At 36.6% G+C, this 18,933-nt stretch overlaps 3 protein-coding genes across 3 annotated transcripts in view; all 3 read right to left on the bottom strand.

Moving 5' to 3' along the window:
* Positions 1-7,903, bottom strand: part of LOC128124196 (zinc finger protein 120-like) — a 51,313-nt gene extending 43,410 nt beyond the window's left edge. Inside the window, exon 1 of the mRNA XM_052760388.1 lies at positions 7,885-7,903. Within this exon, the coding sequence (XP_052616348.1) occupies positions 7,885-7,903 (19 nt within the window). The remainder of the gene's footprint in view (positions 1-7,884) is intronic.
* Positions 7,904-15,519: 7,616 nt separating this feature from the next.
* On the bottom strand, positions 15,520-16,893 carry LOC128124195 (zinc finger protein 709-like). Its single transcript, XM_052760387.1, has 3 exons — positions 16,879-16,893; positions 15,978-16,521; positions 15,520-15,899 (listed from the first exon to the last, which is right to left on the bottom strand). The coding sequence occupies exons 1-3, from the start codon at positions 16,891-16,893 to the stop codon at positions 15,520-15,522; spliced, it is 939 nt and encodes a 312-aa protein (XP_052616347.1).
* A 945-nt stretch (positions 16,894-17,838) lies between these two features.
* Positions 17,839-18,427, bottom strand: LOC128124194 (zinc finger protein 431-like). Its single transcript, XM_052760386.1, has 3 exons — positions 18,335-18,427; positions 18,098-18,224; positions 17,839-17,903 (listed from the first exon to the last, which is right to left on the bottom strand). Exons 1-3 carry the CDS (start codon positions 18,425-18,427, stop codon positions 17,839-17,841), a joined length of 285 nt encoding a protein of 94 aa, XP_052616346.1.
* Between the last annotated feature and the right edge of the window lie 506 nt (positions 18,428-18,933).

Here is an 18,933-nt window from a genome sequence, read left to right as displayed (position 1 = left end):
CTGCAAGCCACAAAGAATATATGAAGTTGGAGTCAGCTGATTATGACAAAGCTATACCTGGAAGAGTTAAGAACTCTTCCAGAAGCTGAGGCCAAGGTTCAAGGAGTCTTGGTGATATTGGCTTTTGATTATTAGCCATTCTCTGCTATGAATTTCTCGCGTGCTATTGTAGCTTTTCCATCATTCATTGGGCACTATTTCCCCTCTACTAATGGAATATTTAGATGACCTTCTGTGCAGTAACACAGCCTGGATCCATAATTTCAGGCCTTTCTGCAATTATCATCATTAGCAGCATCTGGCCAGGACCATCCCTGGATGGATCAAAGTATCTTATCTGAGATACCTCACAGTTTCTCTAAGAACTGACTTAAGCTTCCAGATTATCTGTTTGAGAAGGCCTAGCAGATATGCCATTGAAGCTTAATTTTCTCCTTTCCAAGGTCTTATCTCTAGTTTTAGATCCACCCTTAACACTTAACTCAGAACTAAATGGTTCCTACTTACAGGTACATCTAGTTGTGTCAAAGGTGCCTAGCAAGTTGCCTGGCAACCAAACACACTTCCCCTGTCCTGCCAGAAATGGTGTGAGCTGAGATAGCTTGGAGAGATAAAGGCGTAAGGGATAAAAGGAAGTTTCATTTTCAGAGCAGGACAGAAAAGAAAGGAATGCAAGAACTAAATGAGTAAGAGCTGGAGGGGAAAGAACTGAGATGGGGAAGAACTAGATTGGAGGACTAGAAGAAAGAACTAGAACAATGAATGAGATGGGAGATGGGAAAGAACTAGTGGAGGAAGAGCCAGATGGAGGAGGACTAGATGGAAGAACTAAGGAGATGGGAAAGAACTGGATGGGGAAGAATGAGAAAGAGAACATAGGAGAATATAGAGAGGAACCAAAGATGAAGAGGAACTAAGATAGGAAAGAACTAAGTGGATGAGGACCTAGATGGGCCAGAACTAGATGAAGGAATCATGATAGCATATAGAGGGAACAGCAGAAAGATGTAAAGAGAATCAGGCAAGAAAGGAACAATTTATGAGAGCAGAAAAGAAGCTGTGTAGAGAGAGAACTGACTCAGAAAAAAAGTGTATGGACCAAAGAGTATCATGCGTGTAGATCCATTTAATATCATCAAAGATTAGATTATCAGTTGGTTGTAGATTCTTCCATGGACCCTGAGAGAGGGCTTTTGAGGGACTGGACCCCAATGGCTCCTGTTAAAACTACAACAACAAAAAATCAGTTACACATAAATATACTTCTGTCCTTCAAGAAAACATGAGAGATTTCAGAATAAAAATACGTGAAAACATGTGATGTGAGAGATGAAAGGTATTTTCTAGGTTGTAGTTCCAGGCAAATACTCCATTATTGTGGGAAAGACTATGGAAAAGTGTTGGAATTCTGGCTTGAGAATTGAGTTTGAGCTCAGGAATCAGGGAGCAAATAGAAATTTCCAACAGCCATAAACTTTGAGTATTCTACCACTGTCCATTTCTCAAAGAAGGATCCATTTCCTGAAGTTTTCAAAACTACAAAACAGGATCCAGTGTTCAAACACATGAGCTGTGGATAATTTCATAAAAAAGAGACCAAAAAGGTCAACTCTGGAGCCAAATATCTTTGATTATCACCTAGTAACACAGATTAGATTAACATAAAATCTATGTTCCCATAAAGGTGTTTCCCATCTATGATAAGAGAACAATTAATGTGGTGATATTCAGTTTGTTCTCTAACAAATAAAGCTGGCCTGAAGACCAGATGGTGAGCTAGTCATTAGTTAACCATAGAGGCCTGGAGATTTCTACATACAGGAAGCAGGAAATGACATTGCTGGGCAGAGAGGAAGTGATAAGGTGGGGGTAGAGACAGGAGTTTGGGCTTTTTTGGTCTAAGAACTCACTAAGGAAGTGAGAGGTGACTTTGGCTGGCTTTTTTCCTCTTTGATCTTTCTGCATTTACCCCGATATCTGGATCCCTGTTTTTTATTATTAAGACAAGTTAGAATTCCTGCTACATCTAGCATCCAACTTGTGTGGTACAAATTCATGAAAACACTGCTTGCCTTTGGCTTTGCAGCCACTGGCACAGGCCAGAGCCAGAGTCACTACACTGCTGGCTAGGTTTTCCTTTCTTTTCCCCAAGCCCTCTGAGTAAGTCTAGGATTTTTCTGTGGCAGCCTCTCTGCACCAAACTCCACAGGCTCCACAGTTACCCCCACCACCAGCCTTCTCTGCTTTTAGGCAATTCCCATCACATGTGTTTCTTCCCCATAATCCCCTGTTTGTGTTTTTCAGACATCAGGTTCCCTTTTTCCAGTTGGTCGTGTGCTTTCCCTGGACCCTCTCCTCAGGCTGCTGCCAAATTATGTAGGTGCCATGAAAACCCGCTCAGGCTTCTACTGTTCTGTGCAGAAGTAGTCAGTCTCACATCTTCACCATCATTGTTGGCAGATTTAGTGAGAGAACTGGGAACTCTTAAAGGGAGGAATTAGTTAAAACAGAGGTTTTTTTTTCCCCCATGTTAAAAAATGGCAAACACTATTATGATGGAGATAGTTAGTTCTCTGTATGGTTACATGATGAATGGTTTAAAAATTAAACAATTGAATGAAGGGATAATCAACTTAACTAGTATTGACATAATGTTAATTATCATTTTGATAATCTTTATTGTTGGTTTGATAATTCTTGGTTTATCCTTGAAAAAGTTGGTTGGATATGGGTGTCAAAATACAGGCCTTAGAAATACTTATTAAAACACATCAGAGATATTCAGACCCAGACAAAGGAATTTAAAAGAGAACCAATTTCAACATTGTATTATAAGATTAGATAGGAACTGCCTAAGACTTTCAAACAACCAACTTTTATTTATCGAGTAACCTTACAGGAATGGCCAAATGATAGATATCCCCAAGGCTGTGTAAGAGCTGAATGGATTGCTGTGGAAACGTTAGATTTAAGGAGATTTAAGGAAGTGATAGTCTCATATGGCATGCATTCATGTTTTGTGAAGCAGATGTTAAATTCACAGTCAAATTGTCATAGAATTATCCCTCACAACTGGAGAGACTTGGTTACAACAGTCTTGGAGCCTAGTCCTCAATTACAGTGGAGGACCTGGTGGAAAGATGAAACTAAGACCATTGAACAAGGAAGTAGGGCTAGAGGTATGGAACTCTCCCAAGATCAACTTCTTGGAGAGGGAGATTATGCTAATGTACAAGGGCAATCTCTATATGATGACCACAGCCTGGTTTTAAGCCACTCAGCAGCCTTGAATGCTTGGGACCTAATTGAAGAAGTAGGAAAGAAAACTGAATCATTTATTAAAGTTATACAGGGCCCAAAAGAAACCTTCACTGATTTCTTACAAAGATTGACTTCAGCAGTAAAATGAGTGATACCAAACTCAGAAACTATACAAATAACAATAATTAAATCCCTGGCTTTTGAAAATACTAATGCACAATGCAAAAGTGTAATTAGGCCATTAAAAACCAGCACCCTTAGAGGAATGGATCCAAGATACAATCAATATTGAATCTCATAACCATAATGATGTTTGGAAAGGAGGGGTGATTTCCAGAAGTTTGAAGAAAAATTGAAATGTCAGATGTTTCAATTTTGGTAAATAAGGTCACCTGAAAAGTGACTGTAAACAGGGTGTTCCTAGAAACAATGCTTTTTCTAAGAATAATCCAAGTAGAATGTCCCTCACTTCTGGAGTATGCAGAAGGTGTAGCAAAGCCAGACATTGGACTAATGAATGTAGATCAACAAGAGACAGTCAAAGTAACCCTTTGCCATTTGGAAACTCCTTGAGGGGCCTCTCACAGGCCTCCATGTCAAATTCGGTTCTATCCTTTCCTGTGACCATTGGGGAAATTCATTCCCAGAGTAATTAAAAGACCTAATACCTATTGGAAAACAAAAACAAAAACAAAAAACAAAACTATACTGCTCTGGATGATAGAATAGCTTTAGAAGATAAAATGAAAATTTCAGGAAAAACCATAAGTCAAGACTGATAAAGATTAGATTTGAACAAGAGAGACTTCTTGATTAGAAGAGATGATAGTGCATCAACCAGCATGGCTATTTAATCTAAACAATGTGTACCACTAACAAATGCATTTCATTTGATTAGATATAACTTGCCAAAAGTGAACCTCCCCAAAGTTAGGGTTGGGGCATGGTTTTGTTTTTGTCTTTTTGGGAGAATGAAGGCATCCAGATAAGGAATCTGAAGGCCACTGAACAAATGAGACATGTGAAGAAAAGGGACAAATCATCCAGAAAAAAAAATGTCCCAAGAAAAGGAGTAAATTGACCTATTGGTGTATCACATATCCAACAGGATAAAATTTCATAATTCTTCCTAAATGTTTGTTTCTGCTCTTCTATACAGGCATGCAATGCAAACGGTTTTTTTGTAGCCCCAGTTCAATTGAAAATTGAAGCTGGCTTTGGAGTTGGGAGTGTGGCTCCCTCCTTCTCTAATCCCAAGCATGTTTGTTAAAGTAAAATTAAAAATCTCTGTCTAATGTCAAAAGAGCTACTTAAGATGGGACAGAAGAAAAACAAAAATCTAGGTCCTATTTTATTGCCACTAAACTCATAATCCTATGGTTTTATTTTGACTCTTTAGCGCTTTTCTTAAGGTATAAATATTATCTCAAAATTTATAAGATTTATATAAATACATATTTTAAACTTTTTGTCATGATATAGAGTACTAATTCTAGTAAAAGGCTTCATCTAGCTTCCTGTACATGACTTCAGATTTGATTCTCTATCAAGTAACTGGGAATTAAGTTTTTGTACTCTAGATGTACATAAAAAATATTTATACTTTAATCTCTTTGAGATCTGCTGCCTATGACATTTAAAATATTTAAGTTTTCTGCAAGACCATGCCTAACAATGACCTCTGAAGTCTCCAAAAGGAGGATGGGGCCTCACAAAGATGATTGCACCAGGACTATGATAACACCATTAAGCTGACAAAAACCACACAAAGATCAACTTTGGCATACAAACTGCTCAGGATAATTTCAAGCTGGTTAGCTGAGATGATCCAGCCTTACAGACTACTCTAGCCAGGACTTGAGACAAGTCCTGAACTTTCTCATTATGCAGACACTGGAAAACAAATGATACAGCTACCTCTCCCATGACTTGACAATTAACCCAAATTTCTCTTTTCAGGATCCCCTTAAGGATGCAGTTGTATCCAGACAGCAGGAAGCAATTTTAATAACATGATATGCACATTATATATCCAAGAGGTGGGGTGGGTTGTGGCAAGCCACAAGAATACGAAATAGAAGTCCAGCTGTATATTATAAGCTATACCTTGACAAGACCAAGGGTCAGTTGAGTGGGAAGCCAATCAGCAAGGACTATTGGTGTTATGCAGCTTAATATTCAGTTGTGCCTTGCTATGAATTCCTTGTGCTCATAATTCTCCTGAAATGTGTATGAATCTCCGCTTCAAGGTACCTGGATAGTCATGGAGACAGAACCTTCTGCCTCTGAGCTCCAGGCCCCCTCTTTAGCATTTGTTTTGGGTATTTGCCTTTTGCAAATACCCTCCTTGAGCTACTACCTAAGGTAGAGGCAACCCCAAACAAAGCCTTAAAAGACAAGCAAGGAACAGGCAGCTACCAGGCCATCTGTTAGAAGCCTGAAGTCCCCCCCACCCAAACTAAGGTAACCTCTTACATCAAAAGCGTTTCCTCCCAGCAGGCATTTCAAGCTGTGATGCAGATTGACTAGCTATCAGTACTCCTTCCCTGCCCTGTCAGGAAACTGGCAGCCGAGGAAAAAAGTGAGTTTTAACTTTTAGTGACCTACTGTCTTTCCCTACCTTATCACCTGTAAGTTTACAGTTGAACACATTTATGATAGACTTGTAATGCCTTCACCTAACCACAGTAAGGATGTATTTCTAGCACACAAATTCCTTTTCTGATTTATTTCAACTACTAACTGACTCCACTCTTATCTCTCTCCTTTTGGGTTGCAAATACAATTGTCAGGAAGCCTCTAGCGGGGATCCCTACAATCTTGTGCTGTTTACAAAACATGAGGTGTTGCTGCTTGGGATAGGATATGGACCAGTCCTGGGAGGAGGAGGTTAGAATAAAAGGAACCAAGGAAATAAAAAGATCTGAGAAAGCCAACTGGTGAAATGAATGATGGACTGATGAATAAATGAATTGGACCAAGAGCCTCATGCATCTGGATTCATTCTTGCACCAATGGTAGCATCTGTCCTGGGCCCCTGGAATTGTATAATATTAGGGCTAGATCCTTCAGTATTATGCAAAAGTGGGTGCTTTTTGATCTTTCAATGGGTTATGGATATCTGTCATTGTTTAGGGTGGTTGGTTACAAGATTTATTGGTAATGGTTTAAAAACAAGTTGAACAAAGGAGATTCTATTTAGGGTTCTTGTTTTTAAAAGAAAAGGGGGGATATAAAAATGATAGGATAAATGGGTAGATTACTGAATCTACTTTTAAAAAGCAACTGCTTGTTTTAAATATTTACATTGATATAGATCTTTGTATGTCGATACAAAGTTGAGGTTATTTTTGTTAGAACATACAGTACATACATTTCTAATCTTGCTCAAGGTATTGTACCTATACAGGTCATTTAACAATATCATGCAAATTTCTAGTCCTTGTTAGCTATTATTACAAACTATTTAGGATAAAAAAGAAATGTAGCTTAGTAGTTAGTCACTTATTACAACCAAACTTGCAGTCATATTAGGTATGTTTTCTAGGTCAAACGGATACATTTTAGGTAGACAGGTGGTCTTCAAACTCTTCAGAAATCTACAGAATAGGGCATTTAAGATGTTTTAATAAACATAAGTTTTTTTTTTGTTTTTTTTATGACAATGAGACATGTCTTCTCCCAGCAGCACCAATCTAATTCAGAGAAGATGGTGGGCATTGAAGAAACTCCATATGAAGCTTACTTTCTTTGTGGCCAAAATTATCTATTGGGCAAGTTGCTTTTGCCTCAACTGCTGACAGTATGCTGTCCAAATTGGACAAGCAGGACACAAAAGAAAGTGACTGCTGAACATTGCCACGACAAGGTAGAATAGTTCTTCATAATATCCTGCTTCACAGAAAAGTCAATCAGATATGCTAGGTCTGTGGGCCAAAGATGGACTCTGCAATGTTACAGTGAAACCTTGGGTGACTGTACAGGCAACCAGCCGTTTGTGTCATTTCTCACATTTTTTGGAAGGCACTTGCTTGTACCTCCTGTTTACTTAGGTAATATTATTTCCTTCTTAGGTCTCTGATGGAGTTAAAGACTTCATAGTTATAGTTATAATCTTTCTTGTTAACAGGTTCAGAAAAGAAATTCACTAAAGAGCTGTAAAGTATAGGGTTGGAAGACATTAAAATAAAGCTTTGTCAGTACAAGTTACAATAGAAAATGAATTAGGTACCTTTTGGACTCATCAAGATAGGATAGATAATGGAGTGTTTTCTCTGAATTTGTCAATTGTTAATGGACTAGACATTGTTGATGTAATTATTGTACATAGTTATTGTACTTATTGTACATAGTTCTTCATATATTAGTTATAAACTTCTTTATTTTATTTTAGACAAAAAAAGGGGAATTGTGATATTTTATTTGTTCTCAAACAAATAAAGCTTGCCTAAAGATGAGAGGGGGGAGACAGCCATTAGTTAACCATTGAGGTCTGGAGGTCTGTACAGACAGGAGACAGGGGGGCAGAGAGAGGAGCGATAAGGCAGGAAAGACAAAGAAGCTTGGCCCTCCTCAGTCTGAGAAGTTGTAGAGACAAGAGGTAACTTTGGCGAGCTGACTTACTTCTCCGATCTTTCGGCATTTACCCCTATATCTGGCTCCTCATTGTTGTTATTAAGACCAATTAGAATTCACACTACAAATTAAAGTTATGAATCAGAACATTTAAATGTATTAGTGGAAGCATGACATAAGTGTGTTAAATCAAAATGAGGAAATCCCTTTTATATATTTAAAACTGGACCTCATGACAATGTTAGTCTATCCATGAGTGAACATTAAAGGAGAATGGTAATGGGGACTGTAATCCCCCTATAAGTTACATGGACCTCAGGAACGGATTGCTTATAGTGTCACTATGGAGCTCTGTGTTTTCTTTCTTTTCAGTTTCTTTGGCTCATTTGTAAATAGAAAAGTCTTGCTAGTAGACAGAGAAGTTCTATATTATAGCACATGAAACAACTGTCTTCTCTTTTAGAGAGTGTCTAAGTGTAATGTGATTTTGTAACTGGTGTACCATCAGTAATTATTCACATTATATGGTGGTCACAATGTTTTGTAGAAGAGAAAGTCATTATCTTTTTATGTTTTCTAGGTCATATTATATTTAATGGTTAAGATTATAGCCAATGAAGATTTTGGCAAGACTAAAGGGGGTGTTTCCTAAGGAATTCTGAAAGAGACTTTTCAAAGGACCAAGTGGGTAGAGTTCTTAGGATTACAAAGTTCTTTTTTAGGCATCCCTCTCAGTTCTATGAAGGCTACCCAACGCCCATTTTCACATGCCATTCACAACTTGGGATTGGGTTCGCTGACAAAGTCAGCACTTGGGGAGAATTGCTGCCACTTCATTTAGAGCGACCTCTCTGGGTTACTTCCTGTCACCAAACCCTTAATGTCCCACTTTTGCCTTGTCTGACGATGCTAGTCCTAGCATCTCCCTAGATGATATCAACTCAGGATGTGTAAAGTGAGAATATGTTAGTTTTGTCTTGCTACAATCAGTGTTGTATTTGTTTGTTTATTTATTTACATAGTTACCTTTTGAAAAGACTTATAACAGCCCATTTATTATATACAGAGCATTCTGCATGCATTGTGGATGGCAGTATATGTGGTTACTGCAGCTCCAGTAATTTTCACTGTAGAAAGGAAACTTAACACATATATGTTTACAATCATATAAGTTCATCTGCCTACAGGATACAATTTTAGGAAAACATACTTCAATCTGTGCCTCTGTATTAAGAATAATTCTGGGAAAGCATTCATTTCCAACACATGTATTACAACAAATTTCAACAGACATTTAGTGGTATTTGATCAAAATAAATCATTAAAAATAAAATGCCAGTTCAACTAACCTTACATGTCATGTGTATATGGTACTTGTATTGTGTCCCATCATAGTATTTTTTTTTTCATCTTGACACAAGTTAGAATCATCTGGGAAAAGAGATCCTCAATTGAGAAAATGTACCTATAAGTTTGGTTTAGGCAAATCCATAGGGATATTTCCTTAATTAATGTGAAATGACTCATATAAACTGCACAGTGACACCTTGGGCAGGTAGTTCTGGGAGGCATAAGAAAAGCAGCTAATGGGGCAAGAAATTAGGGATCACTGAAAATGAACACACACTGCTCTTTCAGGAGCCGAGTTCAGTTGCCAACACCTACATCAAGCAGCATAAAACTGCCTGTAACACTAGCTCCAGGAAGAATGCATGCCATTAGTTTGTATCCTCCATGTGAGCCTTCATGTGCATGCACAGGTATACACACAGACACAGACACACACAGACACACAGACACACACACATATGCTAGAAAATTAAACAAAACGGAGAACAAATTTATCCTAGACAGTGGACTGAAATCTCTGAAACTGTGGCCAAATCAATTCATCTGGAGTCATTTAGATCACCTATTTTCTCACAGAAATAATACATTGAAAACAGTAAGGAGAATATTAGAAAAAAATTATAGTTTATTTTTCTGAAACTGTAACTTTAACTCGATTACTCACCTATTTCTACGCATTTATTATAGTATAAAATACTATAATTTTACAAGTAAAATATATCATACCATATCTCAGTAAACATCAGAAAACAATACGCAAGTTAACTCACATTAATAAACATGATGAGTGTCGGACAGTGGTGGTAGAGCACGCCTTTAATCCCAGCACTCAGAAGGCAGAGCCAGGCAGATCTCTGTGAGTTCAAGGCCAGCCTGTTCTATAGAGTGAGATCCAGGACAGGCAACAAAACTACACAGAGAAACCATGTCTCGAAAAAACAAATAAATAAATAAATAAACATGATGAGATTGCAATAAAAACTTTCTAAAATTTAAGATATGTTTTTATAATGAGCTATTTTAAGTGATATGTGGTGATATTGTGTCCCCCGATATATTGTGTACCCTAATAAACTTATCTGAGGTCAGAGAACATAACAGCCACTAGATAGACATAGTGGCCAGAAAATGGTGGCAAACACACCTTTAATCCTAGCATTCCAGAGGCAGAGATTCACCCAGATCTCTGTGAGTTCAAAGCCACACTGGAAACAGCCAGGCATGGTGACACACACCTCTAATCCCAGGAAGTGACGGCAGGAAACAGAAAGGTATATAAGGCATGAGGACCAGGAACTAGAGTCTTGTTAACCTTTTAGCTTTTAGCAGCAGTTCAGCAGAGATCCATTTGGATGAGGATTCAGAGCAGCTGAGGAATTGGCAAGGTGAAGTTGGATGTGGCTCATTCTTTTTCTCTGATCATTCAACATTCACCCCAATACCTGGCTCTAGGTTTGTTTTTATTAATAAGACCTTTTAAGATTCATGGTACAGTTATGGAAGAAAAGATAACATCAAACTTAGACAAAAACTATCATTGTTTTTTGTGTGGCTACAGTTATCCTGATGCCCAAATCACACAAAGACTCAACAAAGAAAGAGAATCACAGAACAATCTCCCTTGTGAACTTTCATGCAAAAATACTCAATAAAATACTAGCAAACCAAATCCAAGAACACATCAAAAATATCAGCCACCATGATCAAGAAGGCTTCATCTCTGACTTGCAGGGGTGTTTAACATACAAAAATATGTCAATGTAATCCACAATATAAACAAACTGAAAGAAAAAACCCACATGATCATTTCATTAGATGCTGAAAAGTCTTTGACAAAAATCTAACATCTTCATGATAAAGGTCTTGGAGAGATCAGAGATACAGGGAACACACTTAAACATAACATTATACAGCATGCCAACAGTCAACATTGAACTAAATGGAGATAAACTCAAAGTGATTCCACTAAAATCAGGAAGAAGACAAGGCTTTCCACTCTTTCCATATCTATTCAATAGAGTATTCAAAATTATAGCTACAGCAATAAGACAACAAAAGGAGATCAAGGGGATACAAATTGGAAAGGAAGTTGTAAAACTTTCACTATTTGCAGATGATATAATAGTATACATAAGTGGCTGGGCAGTGGTGGTGCACACCTTTAATCCCAGCACTCAGGAAGCAGAGGCAGGCGGATCTCTGTGAGTTTGAGGTCAGCCTAGGCTACAGAGTGAGTTCCAGGACAGGCTCCAAAGCTGCACAGAGAAACCCTATCTTGAAAAACTAAAAAAAAAAAAAAAAAAAAAAAAAAGTATACATAAGTGACCCCCAAAATTCCAGCAGGGATCTTCTCCAGCTGAATAACACCTTCAGTAATGTGGCGGCATACAAGATTAACTAAAAAAAAAAAAAAAAAAAAAAAAAAAAAAAAAAAAAAAAAATCAATAGCTCTCCTATATACAAATAATTGGCTTGAGAAAGAAATCAGAGAAACATCAACCTTTACAATAGCCACAAATAACATAAAATATCTTGGAGTAACTCTAACAGAACAAGTGAAAGACCTGTATGATAAGAACTTTAAGTCTTTGAAGAAAGAAATTGCAGAAGATATGAGAAAATGGAAAGATCTCTCATGCGCTTGGATGGGTAGGATCAACATAGTAAAAATGGCAATCTTACCAAAAGTAATCTACAGATTCTATGCAATCCCCAACAAAATCCCAGCATGATTATTCACAGACCTAAAAAGAACAATACTCAACTTCATAAGGAAAAAAAACAAGAATCGCAGGATAGCAAAGACAATCCTATACAATAAAGGAACTTCCAGAGGCATCAATATCCCTGACTTCAAGCTCTACTATAGAGCAATACTAAGAAAAACAGTTTGGTATTGGCATATAAAAAGACAAGTGGATCAATGGAATTGAATTGAAAACTGACATTAATCCACATACCTATGAACACCTGATTTTTGACAAAGAGGCCAAAACTGTACAATGGAAAAAAGAAAGCATCTTCAACAAATGGTGCTAGCATAACTGAGTGTGGACATGTAGAAGAATGCAGGTAGATCCATATCTATCCACATGCACAAAGCCCAAGTCCCATGGATCAAAGACTTCAATATAAATCCAGTTACACTGAACCTGATAGAAGAGAAAGTAGGAAGCAGCCTAGAATGCATTGGAAAGGGAGACCACTTCCTAAATATACCACCAGTAGCACAGACACTGAGAGCAATAAAAAATAAATGGGACCTCCTGAGACTGAGAAGCTTCTGTAAGGAAAAGGACACAGTAAATAAGACAAAATGACAGCCTACAAAATGGGTAAATTTCTTCACCAACCCCACATCTAACAGAGGACTGATCTCCAAAGTATATAAAGAACTCAAGAAACTAGACATCATAAAACCAAATAATCCAATTAAAAATGTGGTGGAGATCTAGACAGAGAATTTTCAACAGAAGAATCTCAAATGTCCAAAATATATTTAAGGAAGTGCTCAAAATCCTTAGCCATCAGGGAAATGCAAATTAAAATGACTCTGAGATACCATCTTACTCCTGTCAGAATAGCCGAGATCAAAAAACACTGATGACAGCTTATGTTGGAAGGAATGTGGAGTAAGGGGAACACTCCACCACTCTTGGTGGGAGGGCAAAGGGTGGGAACAGCCACTTTGGAAATCAGTATGGTGGTTTCTCAGAAAATTGGGAATCAATCTACTTCAAGACCCAGCAATACCACTCTTAGACATATACTCAGATGAGTCTCAATCAAAACACAATGACACTTGCTCACCGAAGTTTACAGCAGCATTATTCATAATAATTAGAACCTGTAAACAACCTACATGCCCCTCAACCAAAGAATGGATAAAGAAAATGTGGTACATTTACTCAATGGAGTATTACACAGTGGGGATGATTATCCTTTTCACTTGCAAATAGATATATTTCAATTGTCCCATGTTCCAATATTTTAGATGAAAATATTGTTTACAGTTTTAAACCTTTATTGATACATTATTACTACAAATCTTTCTTCACCAGTGAGATGGTTCAAAGAGAAATATGTGTGGTGTACAAAGCTAGTAACTACAGCATGATCCAGAATTCATATAAAGAGAGCAGAGAGAGCACTCCAAAAAGATGTCATCTGGTTTTTACATATCTGTCATGGACTACATGCCCATAACCACATGACAAAAATGCCTGTTTAGAAAGAAATCTCCTTGTAGTTACATTTCTGGTATCTCAAGTCAATTCCAAGAGGAAGCAGTACTTCATCTAATAATAACATAAGGGAGGATGGGATATCATATATATTTCCATAAAAGTTCAGTCTGTTATGAAATATACATATACAATTTACTGCTACATATCCTATTGCATTAAATCTTTACTATATAGATGAAAAAGCAGTTTTACATACACAAAAGGTATTCAATATTTCTAGTATTCTGTTCTATTAATCATTTTAAGAGGTACATTTTTGAAATGTGTGGACTAAATAGGAAATGTTAGGTGTAAATCATCTATCCAAGTACACAGAAGGTAGACCTATGAGATCATAAGTTCAAATGCTGCCCTGGGTCATTACTGACAACCAAGAAGGCTAGAATACAAACAAGGCCATTTCAAGGAAATTTGTGTAAATATGAAAAATAAAATCAATAAAAATACACCACATTTTCAAGAAATTAGTGGTTGAAATATATCATCATCAACATAATCAATGGACTACATATTTATGGACAACACATTCTATATATTGTAGCAGAAAAGTAACTATCACCAAATAAACATAAAAGAAAAGTAACATAAACCACAGAAGGAATGTAAGAACCTTCAAATAAAATTCAATAATGCATTTGCCACACATTCTGAATACATCTATTGCTAATCTATAAATTTTAAAGTACAGTGCACAATGCAGTGATTTCTACTATAAGACTAGAGTGAACATGGTATATTATTTACTTCCTTCAAACTTTGATAAAAAAGAGACAAAGGAGGAATTGTTCTTGTAATTGGAGATAATTGTGGTATTTAAAGTTATTAACTAACAAGTTGTTTATATGAATAGGGTACTACTTTCTTTTGCATGACTTTTTGCTTATTTCCTGACATCAAGATGATATACAAAGGCATTAGAGAACTATTTATGGGACTGGAGAGGTTGTTACTCTGTTAAGAAAAGTTCCTTCTCCAGATCCAGGATAGGTAGCTAACAATGTTCTCTAATTCCTAATAGAAGATAATCTTATGTCTCTGGACACCTTGGGTGCCAACAAAAGTATGCATATACCCACATGTAGACACATTGACATAATTAAAAATAAATCAAATCTTTAAACAAACATAATTCACTAGGGGAACAATTCATTTCTATAACACAAGTCTTAGAGTATCCAGAGACTTACCTCCAAAGCTTTGCTTCATCCTGAATCAGTAGATGTAGCAAAAGGCAGTCCAGGTGGCAAAAAGTTTTTTACACATTGCTTTCATTCATCAGGTTTCTCTCCAGTATTTCACTCATGTTTTTGATGGTGACAGTGACATGCAAGGTCATTGCCACTCTATTAATTCATGTGGTGGTTTGAATAATAAATGTCCTCTATGCTTTCAGTCATTTGAACACTGGTGTCTAGTAATGGTGGTGTTTGGGAGGTTCAGGAAATGCAACTTTGTTGAAGCAAATATGTCATTGGGATTGGTATTTGAGGATTTCAAGCTTCAGTCCCCATGAAGTTCCCACTCTCTGATTCATGCTTTCAGGTTAATAATGTGAGCTCTCAGGTTCCCTGTCATGATGAATTCTTGTCCCTCAGGAACCATAAGTCAAAATAAACTCTTCTATAATTTGCTTTATTTTGTTTTCCTACAGCAACAGAAAAAAAACCTAATACACGGAGTATGTCTTAGTATTTTCATGCAATTGAAGTCTGATATCTAAAAGGTTTACATTATTGTTTGAATATATAAAATTATACTCTCTGCTAAGAGAATCTATGGCTATAAAAGATTTGGAAAGATCTTCATCCAACACCACTCTGCTCTGCTCAGTTACACGATTAATTAAAGTTAATCTCAAAGGAAGAAAATCTGCTTAATGTGAACAGTATGTTCAAGTATTTTGATGCTCCTCTTCTCTTTATCTGTACCTACCAATTCATATAGAGAAAAGCCTTATGGACTTAAACTATAAGGTAAATCTTTTAGAGATATGACTTTTCTTTGATTATATGAGTACTAGAGTGTAGGTATTCTAATATATTTAAACTGATGGATGTGCCAAGGCTTTACCACACTCACAGGGTTTCTATCTAGTGTGCATTCTTTCATGATAGTAGAGATGACTGTTACATATAAAGGCTTTATCACATTGGTTACATTTGAAGGGCTTCTCTCCAGTATGTGTTCTTTCATGTATTTGGAGACTAATATGATATGCAAAGACTTTCCCACATTGGTTACATTCATAGGGTTTCTCTCCAGTATGAATTCTTTCATGTATTTTCAAATAACTGTGATATGCAAAGGCTTTACCACATTGATTACATTCATAGCGTTTCTCTCCAGTATGAATTCTTCCATGCCTTTGAAGATGGTTATTACATATAAAGGCTTTACCACATTCCTTACATTCATAGAGTTTCTCTCCAGTATGAATTGCTTCATGCATTTTCAGAGAACTGTTACGTGTAAAGACTTTACTACATTGACTACATTTGTAGGGTTTAGTATGGCTTCTTTCATGTTGCAAGAAATAACTGTGATGTGAAAAGGCTTTACCACATTGATTACATTCATAGGGTTTCTCTCCAGTATGAATTCTTTCATGTATTTTCAGAGAACTGTCACGTGTAAAGGTTTTACCACATTGCTTACATTCATAGGGTTTTTCTCCAGTATGAGTTTTTTCATGCCTTTGAAGATGACTGTTATATACAAAGACTTTATCACATTGATTACATTTGTAAGGTTTCTCTGCAGTATGAATTCCTTCATGAATTTTCAGAGTACGGTGAAAAGTAAAGACTATACCACATTGCTTACATTCATAGGCTTTCTCTCCATTATGAATCCTTTCATGCCTTTGAAGATGAACGAGACGTGTAAAGGCTTTACTACAGTGATTACATTCATAGGCTTTCTCTCCATTATGAATCCTTTCATGCCTTTGAAGATGAACGAGATGTGTAAAGGCTTTACTACAGTGATTACATTCATAGGCTTTCTCTCCATTATGAATCCTTTCATGCCTTTGAAGATTAACAAGACGTGTAAAGGCTTTACTACAGTGATTACATTCATAGGGTTTCTCTCTAGTATGAGTTTTTTCATGTATTTTCAGAGTGCTGTGAAACGTGAAGGCTTTACCACATTGCTTACATTCATAGTCTTTCTCTGCAGAATTACTTCTTTTGTGCCTGTGAAGAAACCTGGCATGAGTAAATTCTTTACTACATTAATTACATTTATGCATCATTTTGTCTTTTGGAAGTCTACTATATAATACAGATGTTTGATATGTTAAAGATTTACCACATGGTTTATATTCATAGGGTTTTATTTCCATTTAAGTTCTTTACTATAATTGTAAAGGGAATCAGAACTAAAGGCATTGCATTCATAGGGTTCAACTTCAATATGGGTTATTTTATGTGTTTGAAGATACCTGTGGTGCTTCCATCCTTTAGTACATGGCTCACATGTACACTATCCTTTCTTCATATGACTTTATTTACATCTCTGAAGAAAACTGGAAGGCCCAGAGCTTTACCACACTGACTGAATTCATAATACTTTCCTATATTACGAGTCACAATGCATTTGCAATGTGAACCAGGACAAACACAACAGTTTCCAAATTTCTTGTACTCATACGGATTTTCTCCACTGTGAGTTTGTTGATGAACTCTCAGAGAAGATGGAAAACCAAATTATTGTAAATTTGTATCACATTCAACAAGTCTACTCATAGTGGGGGTCTACTATACATCTTCTAATTTATCTGGGAAGAAATATATTACTTTTATACATATCCCTTAGGCTCACATGGCTTGTGTCCAGACTGGCATATGATATGCCTATAAAATAATAACAAATAAAATATTTTCACATTGCATTTATAAGTTTAGTTTCATTCCACTTAGAGATATGGTATAGAGACTAAAATTTCTCCATGCCAACCCCATTCTGCATAACTCTCATAAACTGCACACTCACTATTTTGTAAGTTGCTACAAGAGCAGGAGTAACACTAGCTAGCTTTTTATCGACTATTTTCTTCTTGAAATTTCTTGGACATACACTGATCACCTAGTCAACGTGGGAACTTTTTGCAAAACCTGAATGATATGAACCAAACCAATTGACAGTTTTATGACACGGCATAAACAGGGTTTAAGAAAATGGTGATCTCTCTTAAGCCATTGTTTCCATTACTGACTTTTTAGAGGAATGTTTTGTAAGCATGGAGCAGCTACCCAACATTGAAATAAATACTATTGTGAGAGTTTAATAATCATCAAGACACTTAAAGCTATGCTTATTTCCTCCCTTGCTTTTCATGAAAACTTCCAGGGCATATCAACATTACTTCAGAGACACATTTATACTAGCTTTCACATGAAAATTACCTTCCATGTCTTCTAGAACATTGATGATGTTTTTTGATATTCTGGTCTTCCCATTTGTAGCCTAAAATATAGCAACAGAAAATGTATGATATGTTATTGGAAAATATAAAAAATATAATACTATCGTTACTGAACCTTAGAACCATGCCTGATTTATTTCCATTCTTCCTCCCTCATGATCAACATCACAGAAGAGCATCAACAATTAAGAGATACTTGTCCACTTATTTTTTACAAAGAATAACTCTATCTCACCTATAGCAGTGAGGTTCCTGTAAGTTTCTACCATCACATCTTTGTAGAGACTCTTCTGGGAAGGATCCAGCAAAGTCCACTCTTCCCTAGTGAAGCTCACATGCACATCTTCATATGTCACAGCATCCTAAAATATCCCACACATTCATATTACAGAAATTATGATACTGACAGCATTGGAAATGTATTCTTCCTTGACAATATATTCCCATAATTCTGTGTGCTTCCCACACTTACTCCATGAAACAGAAGTTCTAATGTAATCACCAAGTCATTTAGGAGAAACTTGAAAATGAGGTTCACCCTGTCATTTCTGAGCCCACTGAACATGATATACATTTACAAGAGAAATATCTATTAACAGATATACACAGAGAGAAAGAGAAAAGCAAAGAGATCAATAGTACTGAGTACCTATCAGAAAAACTGTAACTACAAAAAAAGGATGGGTAAGCTCGTTCATTTGGCTCAGACCCTTAATTCCAGCACTCAGGAGGCAGAGGCAGGTGGACCACTAAGATAGAGGCCTGCCTGGTGTCTGCTATTAGTTCCAGGATTGCCAGAGATACATAGTAAGACCATGACCAAAAACAAACAAATGAACATTCAAACAACATAGACAAAACTCAGAGGGTCTCACTGAAGTTTCTGCAAATAGTTATGCATAAACTTCAGTTCTGTTTTTATCCCACAGAAACCTGAACTGCCCCAGTTTAAAATGTAAGATCAGTAAGAACTTGCTAGAAGTGAGTTCATGTTTAAACAATCACAGGTAGACAGAAAAGAATGTAAATGTTGAACACAAAAAAAGTATAGGGCAAGAGAGATGGCTCAGC

Source organism: Peromyscus californicus, unplaced genomic scaffold, assembly GCF_007827085.1.
Source record: "Peromyscus californicus insignis strain IS unplaced genomic scaffold, ASM782708v3 Scaffold_4__1_contigs__length_199733344, whole genome shotgun sequence".
Lineage (NCBI taxonomy): Eukaryota > Metazoa > Chordata > Mammalia > Rodentia > Cricetidae > Peromyscus > Peromyscus californicus.
The sequence above is the reverse complement of the archived record's forward strand: the minus strand, read 5'-3'. Positions and strand labels throughout refer to the sequence as shown.